Source organism: Panthera tigris, chromosome A3, assembly GCF_018350195.1.
Source record: "Panthera tigris isolate Pti1 chromosome A3, P.tigris_Pti1_mat1.1, whole genome shotgun sequence".
Classification (NCBI taxonomy): Eukaryota; Metazoa; Chordata; class Mammalia; order Carnivora; family Felidae; genus Panthera; species Panthera tigris.
This window is the reverse complement of record NC_056662.1, coordinates 121,716,355-121,725,467: the sequence shown is the minus strand read 5'-3', so window position 1 is coordinate 121,725,467 and position 9,113 is coordinate 121,716,355. Positions and strand designations below refer to the sequence as shown.

The following is a 9,113-nucleotide window of genomic DNA, read 5'->3' as shown; positions in this document are numbered from 1 at the left end:
CTAACTATGATGTATCCAATAATTGCTCCTGAAACATTGGCAGTTCAGAACTGTTTGGTATCTTTTAATTTATACATGTGTTCACTTTATTTATGTCAGTGAATTGATGTCTATAAAAGTGGATTTATTTTATTCCTCTTTATCTGTTTCTATTTCTGAGGGAGCCATCTGGGCTGAGTACAGTAATTCATTAGGGCAAAAATGATAATAATTTTGATGAAATTAAACAGCATGTCCTATTAGGATTCCTTATTAGTATACTTTTATACACTACCCACTAATTATTGCTTATTTTCTTTAAATATATTCCCCAGAAATTATAATTACAGAATGCTATGATGATGTATGGGCAGTATTGCCATTTCTTATATCTTCTTTAAATCCGTTTGGGTTTGGATATCTTATTTTGGTCATATTCCAGAAACACATTGTTTTCTTAATTGGCATGCTAGTATTCTCCTGGCACTGTTCCTGCATTCAAAGCCATATTTGTTTTTCAAATCTGAGATTTCTGTTTTTATATTCATCAGATCTGATAACTGATTTTGTGTTTTGCTCTTATTTGTACATTTTGCTCAGTTTTGTTAGGTACCTCTAAAACTTGTTTTTAATGTTTTCTCTCTCTTTTATTTTCCCTTTCTATGTGACGTCTGTTTTTTTTTTTTAACAAAATGATTGTCATTGCATTTGCTAGTATTATCATTCAAATATTCTTGAATTTTAACTTGCATAATTTTTAAACGTATATCTGGCTAATGAATTATTTGTAGCCTACTTTTTAATTGGGAGCTTCATTGTGCACCAATTGTCTACCCATCTCTTGATGAGCCTAATAGTGAATTTATCAACGACAGGTACTGTGGCTATAGCCTGAGTGATATTCTCTGCAGTGAGCCTGAATTCCCTGCCAAAGGGATGTTCTCTTGGTTAGAAGAAGACTTAAGAAAATCTGGAAAAGATTAATAAAAGATTTCTGAAATATCAGCAGCCTACTGTTATTGAACTGCACTAGCATTAGCATCACCTGATACAAATGAACACATTAGCAAATCACAGAGTACAGATCTTTCTCAACTTACAATGGGGTTACATTCCAATAAAACCATTGTGAGTTAAAAACACTGTAAGTCAAAAATGCATTTAATACACCTAACCAGAGAACATCACAGCTTAGCTTAGCCTACCTCACATGTGATCAGAACACTTCCATTAGCCTACAGTGGACACAATCATCTAACACAAAGCCTATTTTATGAGAAGTATTGACTATCTCATGTGATTTATTGAATACCACACTGAAAGTGATGAACAGAACAGTTGTGTGGGTGCAGAATGATTGTTAAGCGCATCAGTGATTCACCCTCGTGAACGTGCACCTGTCTGGGAGCTGCTGCTGCTGCCACTGTCCAGCATCCCGAGAAAAGATCATACCACATACCACCAGCCTGGGAAAAGATCCAAATTCAAAATTCGAAGTACAGTATATTATATCGCTGTATATCACTGTATATCATTTTCGCATCATCATAAAGTCAAAAAATCATAAGTTGAACCATCACGAGTCAGGGATTGTCTGTATACCTATTGATATGTGTGCAAATTAAAACTTAAAGCAAATACCAGTTTGGGAATGAGACAATATTCCGTAGCCAAAGGAACAACAATGCTTGAACGGATCAGAGCTAAACTTCCCTTGAAAAGATTTTCCACACTATATACAAAAAAAAGACTTTCGAGATGCTCTGAAATATATTAAAAAAAAAAAAAAAAGAGGGCACAGACACCATTCAACAAAAGAAAGCAATGCATTTCTACAAATAAAAAATATGCAATAGAACAATTAGGGTAATCATTGCAAGCATCAAAAAAGTACAATAAGAAATGGAGAAAAACAATGGGAACAATGAAGAAAGGAAAATGCCAAACAGTAAATCATGGAGAGAAGAATGTGGATGTCTGACTTGTGAATAATATGTATTCTTAAGAAAGAGAAAAAAAATTACAAAATTAAGATCATAATTACATTATCTAAATGTTGCCTGGCTCATTTTCATAAAGGATTTTGGGCAAAATACAAAGATACTACATACTTCATTTTTACATTAACATGACTATTCCGCATACCTAGGTCTTCGGTAACTTGCATTTTACTGTTGCATTTATATAGTTGTCATGTATCTCTTATTAAGACTACTTTCACGTGTTTTACAATTTTGTTGCTTGTGTCAGTGAAATACCAATTTCCTTTTTTTTTCTAAGCAGATTACTGCTATCTTATAAACTTCCTGATGTACAAACCCCATGCAAAATCCATACACTTTAACTTCTTCTTCTATATTTTTACATGTTGTGCTATTTAAATCTTCTTTTTATTATTTATCCTTGTAGGTTTTCCATTTTTTATTCTAACAATTAAAATTTACAAAGAATTAAATAAAGATAATGAGATTAGAAATGATCTTTATGTATCTGTTCCCAAAAGGAACACTTAGGAGTTTATTTTACTGTTAAAATAAAAACAATTCATGATTTAACATACCACTTACTTTATATAAGTAGTGTATATTTTTAAGATTCATTTTTGTTGTCAATAGTGTTTAAATCTTACCAAATGATTTGGTATTGGAATGTGTTTTTCTCAGTTAGGTTTGTTAATTATTAATATAGTAGATGAGAGATTTCTCTAGATTATTATTTGTATTTGAAGTGTTTCAAAAATTGAGCATGTTTCCATTAAAATCCTATAGGTATTTTTACCTGCTTGTTTTGTTTTCCATGAATGGATAAAACAAATTTCATTTTTATTTGGAAAAGATTATCAGATGACAATAAGAACATGAAGGAAGGGAAAGTGATCCTTAAGCATATGTTGTAAAAGTATAATAAATACTAGAATACACTATAAAAAATAAAGTGTATAACATAAACACAAAAATAGTGTGACAGTAAGAGAAATTAGAATCAAAACTGGATAATGTAAGATAAGTAATAACTAAAATAGAAATATACTAACATGATCTGATACAATTAACTAAGAATAAAATTCTTATTGTGAAACTGCCTGCAACCCAAACACTCTCCAGAATCTTAGTCAACTACATCCTTCTCTGACAGTTCTTCACTCTCCTCACTAGTTAAAGGCATTTTTAAAAAATTCTAAATAATAAGGAAAAGGTGTCTTCTGTAATATGATTATTGTATGTACACGTGTGCTTGTATTTTCCTTTGTGATGGCATGTGTATATGTGGGTCCACGTGTGCATGTGTGCATACGTGGGAAAGCACACACCCAAGAGTTTGGCATTCTTATAGTTGACTAACAAAACTTCTTACTCTTACCAGCTTTTGCATTTCTGAAGGAAAAATAATATACAGAAATTGAGGGCATAATTTATACTGAAGCTTTACTTTCAGAATTTGTTTTAAGAACTTGTTGTTCTTAAAATGTCCTCAGTCTAACTGACCTCCCTCTCCAATTTTATCTTCCCAAGTGGATAGTTTCTTGTACCAACTTGGCATACTCTGAAATGTTCATATTATTGGTTTGTTCCAAAAGGAAATAAGCATTTATATATTTGGAGTAAGCGAGACACATCTTGTTTCCTGGATTTATACCATTTATTATTGCTTGAAGGTGATATCTAAGAGCTGGAAATAGTACTACTCACTAAATATTACTGTAATAGTGAAAATGGGGGAGGGGGGGTAGTGAACAAAAAAATGTCCCAAGAATCAATAATAGGTCCGTCAAGTTCTGATGAAACTTGAAGGTGGGTGAGAACCAAGAGGGCAAGGAATAGCTCTGGCAAATGTGAATTTAACCCACACTAGATGGTACAAGATAAATGAAGTGTTTGCAAAAGTGCAGAGAGAAAAGACACTGAGAAGTACCTTGTTCTATGCTTTGGCTTCATTGAAAGAGTGACTTTCCTTTCAAGTTTATTTACTTCATATTATGTAAAGATAAGAGGAGAAGATAAGAGTGAAATATTGGACCAACTAAATAGGAACATTTAAGAAAAGCTAGACAAAGAGGGGATGAAGGAATCAAGAACTACGAGCCCCTAAATAAAAGAGAAAGAGTTAGCTGAATTAAGCTGAATTAACCCACTGAACCATAAGGGAAAATCTCTGCTCATTTTCTCCTATCACAGGGTAAACCCCCTCAAGCAGTTTTGTCTTTCTGATCACCATTTTAGACATGGCACATAGCACATGGTGTAGCATCACAAATTCTTTTTTCCAGCAAATCTGTACTGAATGCCTGCTATGTCTCAGGCACTATCCTAAAAGTTCTAAGTTCATATCAGTGAATAAAATAGATTCAAACACTTGACCTTGTGAGCTTTATGTTCTAAGGCTGGGAGAGAACCATAAACATTAATAAACATAAGTAAAAAATATAGTATGTTCAAAAGTGATCCTGATCCATACTGTAGAAAAAAAAAAAACAAAAAACAGATCAGGTTAAGGGAGAACAGGAATGCCAGGAATGCAGGATACAATTCAAATGGAAGTTTCCAGGAAGATCCCATTCCCATCAGAAGGTGACATTTGGGCAAAGGCATGAAGGTGTCCAGGGAGAAGGCTGTTCAGCTATCTCAGGAAAGTTTAATTAACTGTCTTTTAGGATGTAAGTTTCCAAAATTAATTTACTCAGTTGTTAAAATAACTGTTAAAAAAATGTGGAATGTTTTGAAACAAAACACTTTTTAAAAGTCATGGCAAGGGTGCCTGGGTGGCTCAGTTGATTAAGCGTGCAACATTGGTTCACATCATGATCTTGGGGTCCATGAGTTTGAGCCCTGTGTCGGGCTCTGTGCTGACAGCTCAGAGCTTGGAGCCTGTTTTGGATTCTGTGTCTCCCTGTCTCTCTTCCCCTCCACAACTCACACTCTGTCTCTCAAACAATAAGTAAACATTAAAAAAAAAGTCATAGTAAAGACTTACTAAAACCCGTCTTAAACCCCAGTCCTTTTCTTTGGGCAAATTAATGCATTTTCTCATCTGTATAAAGGTATTTTAATAATACCTGCCATTTTGGTATATGATGCATGAAAATACTCTCCTCACAAGGCTAGGCACACAAGTGCATATTAATTAAAAGTGAGATTGGACAAAAGGAAAACGAGGCCGGAGCTACGGGCGCTTTTTCTGCCCGCGGTGTCTCAGATTCATTCTTAAGGAACTGAGAACTTAACCTTCCAAAATGTCAAAAAGACCATCTTATGCCCCACCTCCCACCCCAGCTCCTGCAACACAAATGCCCAGCACACCAGGGTTTGTGGGATACAATCCATACAGTCATCTCGCCTACAACAACTACAGGCTGGGAGGGAACCCAGGCACCATCAGCCGGGTCACGGCCTCTTCTGGTATTACGATTCCAAAACCCCCAAAGCCACCAGATAAGCCGCTGATGCCCTACATGAGGTACAGCAGAAAGGTCTGGGACCAAGTAAAAGCTTCCAACCCCGACCTAAAGTTGTGGGAGATTGGCAAGATTATTGGTGGCATGTGGCGAGATCTCACTGATGAAGAAAAACAAAAATATTTAAATGAATACAAAGCAGAAAAGATAGAGTACAATGAATCTATGAAGGCCTATCATAATTCCCCCACATACCTTGCTTATATAAATGCAAAAAGTCGTGCAGAAGCTGCTTTAGAGGAAGAAAGTCGACAGAGACAGTCTCCCATGGAGAAAGGAGAACCTTACATGAGCATTCAGCCTGCTGAAGATCCAGATGATTATGATGATGGCTTTTCAATGAAGCATACAGCCACCGCCCGTTTCCAGAGAAACCACCGCCTCATCAGTGAAATCCCTAGTGAGAGTGTGGTGCCAGACGTTCGGTCAGTTGTCACAACAGCTAGAATGCAGGTCCTCAAACGACACGTCCAGTCCTTAATGGTTCATCAGCAAAAACTAGAAGCTGAACTTCTTCAAATAGAGGAGAGACACCAGGAAAAGAAGAGGAAATTCCTGGAAAGCACAGATTCATTTAACAATGAACTTACAAGGTTGTGCGGTTTGAAAGTGGAAGTGGATATGGAAAAAATTGCCGCTGAAATTGCACAGGCAGAGGAACAGGCTCGCAAAAGGCAGGAGGAAAGAGAAAAAGAGGCAGTGAAGCAAGCTGAACGCAGTCAGAGCAGCATGGTTCCTGAGGAAGAGCAAGCTGCCAGTAAGACCGAGGACAAGAAGGATGACGAGAGTGTCCCAATGGAGACAGAGGAGACACACCTTGAAGAAGCGACGGAGAGCCAACAGAATGGTGAAGAAGGCACATCTACTCCTGAGGACAAGGAGAGTGGGCAAGAGGGGGTGGACAGTATGGCTGAGGAAGGGACCAGTGATAGTAACACTGGCTCAGAGAGCAACAGTGCAACGGTGGAGGAACCACCAGCAGACCCCACAGCGGAAGACGAGAAGAAAGAATAAATGTTGCCTTGTTTTATGTGTTCTAAATACTTTTTTAAATGAAAAAAAGATGTTTTTTGAGTTTAAAAAAAAAAAGTGAGATTCACATAACAAATAATTACCATGAATCCAAACCATTCTATTTTGTACATGGCAAGGTGACCTTTCTTGTTTTTAGTAGAAAATTTTCAAACACCTTCAAAGTTCCTAATATGACCATTACATAACTTAGGATCCATTATCTTGTCATGTTTTAAATGTTGTGTTCAGAAATTTATCATTAATTACTTAAATTTATTTTATTTCTAATGTTGTTCCAATTCAGATACAGCATTGTCCGCTATGAAGACATCCATTCATTACTTCATTTATTCAATCAGCTTTTATGCACTCTACCAATATTACTTGAATGACTTATACTTCAACTGATCCATTAGTGGTACCTAGTAATCATCCTGTAGTCTTCTAATCTATTCAACCTTCCATTCTTCCGGAAATAATTGTCCATTCTTCTAACATGGAAGATTATTCTCCAAGTTTGGCTGCTCCAGTGGACAGAGACTTTTATGACCTGGCTTTGGATGTCCATGGCATCATTTCTGCCATATCCTATCTATCAGTCAGCCACAAGCTGTCCCAGATTCAAAAGAAGGGCAATTATAGCCCTTTATTGATAGTCAGAGTATCAGAGAATTTGCAGGGTATGTTTTAAAATTTCCAGTCTGACTTCTGGCTATAAATTATTTATAATCCTCTAACATACAAAATGCACTCACCTCCTGAGAACTGGAGAACCCTCAGCACAGCATGACTCCATTCAAACCTGTGCACTAAGACAGGACCAAACTCTAGCATGGCTTCTAGCCGCATAAGGCTGTGTCCTTAGGATGACCCCAGCTTTCCATTAAAAAGCTGACCTGAGAAAGCTTAAGGGTGCCAGGAGAATCTACTGTTTGTCCTAGCAAACACCTAAAGATAGGTCCCAGCCTCTTATGAAGAGTTTACAATTGTGATTCCTTTCTCTCTTCCTTTGAGATATATACGTATCTCCTATAACTCAGGAGTGTCTTTCTCAAGGACCTAAAAGCTGCTTTGTTGAAATGTAATCATCAGGAAGATAGGGCCTCAGTCTCCCAGTCTCTGTGGAATAGAATCCTAACTTCAATTATTGCCATCTTAGCAGACACAGCTGACCTAACCTCATTTACACTGACCAACTTTGTAAGTTTTTACTTGAGCCCTGCCGCTCTCCTTCCCTGCTCCCTCACTTATCCTTTTAAAACACCCAAACTCCTCTGCTCACATGGAAATGGAGGTCACTCACCTCTATTCCCAAGTGTCAGGAGTGACTGAACAGAATCTGTTTTCACCACTTTAATTAATATATGGCTTTGTTTATCTTTGATGCTCTTCCTCCAAGATCCCATATTCTCATCCCATTAGAAATTCCAGGATATTGTTGTTTAATTCAGGTCTAGATGCAAGAGGCATTTTGGATATGGCACCTTTAGTACTATAGTTCTCAGTGTGAAGAACTATAAACTAAAAAGAAAGAATGATCCTATGCATTCATATCCAAGATACAATGGCAGGTCAGCCCTAGATAATTGCTGTAGGCAATTGACAGTAGTCCATGTTCAATGCAATTCTGAAATTGAGCAGGGCACATGTTGCCCAGTTCCTTGATAAAAGTGCCATCCTACTTCCAGGAAGTTACTTGCTCTGGCTTTTAGTTCTACATCTCGGATTCTTGGCTTCATCCTCTGGGTCAATATTTCTTTTTTTCACAAAAAATAGCCTATGTTTACAACCAAGCAGATTTCTCTGCCTGCTTCCTGCCTGTGAAGAGTTGGGAGGGGTGGTGTCCAAAGTGTTCCTTTTCATCTTGTACTGTCCTTGACCCTTTTGGTCCAAACTAATAAAAAATATCCTTGAAAACTTTGTGGATTTTTTATGTATCAGTTTCTAATCCACTTTATCAAACAGAACTCATATCCACCACTGTCTTACAGATAAGTCCTTTTCTTACCTTGGGTTGTTGCAGTATAATGACCTTAAGGTTCTTCAGGAATTTATTATTAAGAAAGGCTAAGCCAGAGATGTCCTAAAGATCCTCAGAAGGCCATTTATGCAACTGAAAGAGTTTATAAAGCATCTTGTTAAATTTTCCTGGGGTTTTACAGTTATACATCTGCTCCATCTTTATCCTAAGACATATTTCTGATAGACCCTCAGTTTTATTTTTCCCCAAGGTCCTTTCTTACTTTGAAAATAAACCAAAAACTTTTGGACTCTGGAGACACCTGTTTCTGTTCTAGCATATAAGAAGCTGGGAAATCACCACTCCATTCTAACAGCTAGTAAAAACTTGAACAAATTGAAAAGCTACTATGTCTGATACCATGATGGATACAAATCATTATACATTTGTCTAAATCCGTAAAATGTATGACACTAGGAGTGAACCCTCATGTAAACCATGGACTCCAGGTGATATTGGCATGTCAACACAGGTTCATCAATTGTAACAAAATACCACTGTAGTGGTAGATGCTGATAATGGGGGAAGATATGCATGTGAAGGGGCATGAGGTATACGGGAAATACCTATAACTTCCACTCAATTTTGCTGTGATCTTAAAACTGCTTTAAAAATAAAGTATATTAGGGGCACCTAGGTGGTTCAGTA

General features: G+C 36.8%; 1 protein-coding gene across 1 annotated transcript; it reads left to right on the top strand.

Annotated features, from left to right (window-relative positions):
- The first annotated feature begins 5,125 nt into the window (after positions 1–5,125).
- Positions 5,126–6,445, top strand: LOC102964230 (SWI/SNF-related matrix-associated actin-dependent regulator of chromatin subfamily E member 1-like). Its single transcript, XM_042979798.1, has one exon. It carries the CDS (start codon positions 5,210–5,212, stop codon positions 6,443–6,445), a length of 1,236 nt encoding a protein of 411 aa, XP_042835732.1. The 5' UTR covers positions 5,126–5,209.
- Positions 6,446–9,113: the final 2,668 nt, after the last annotated feature.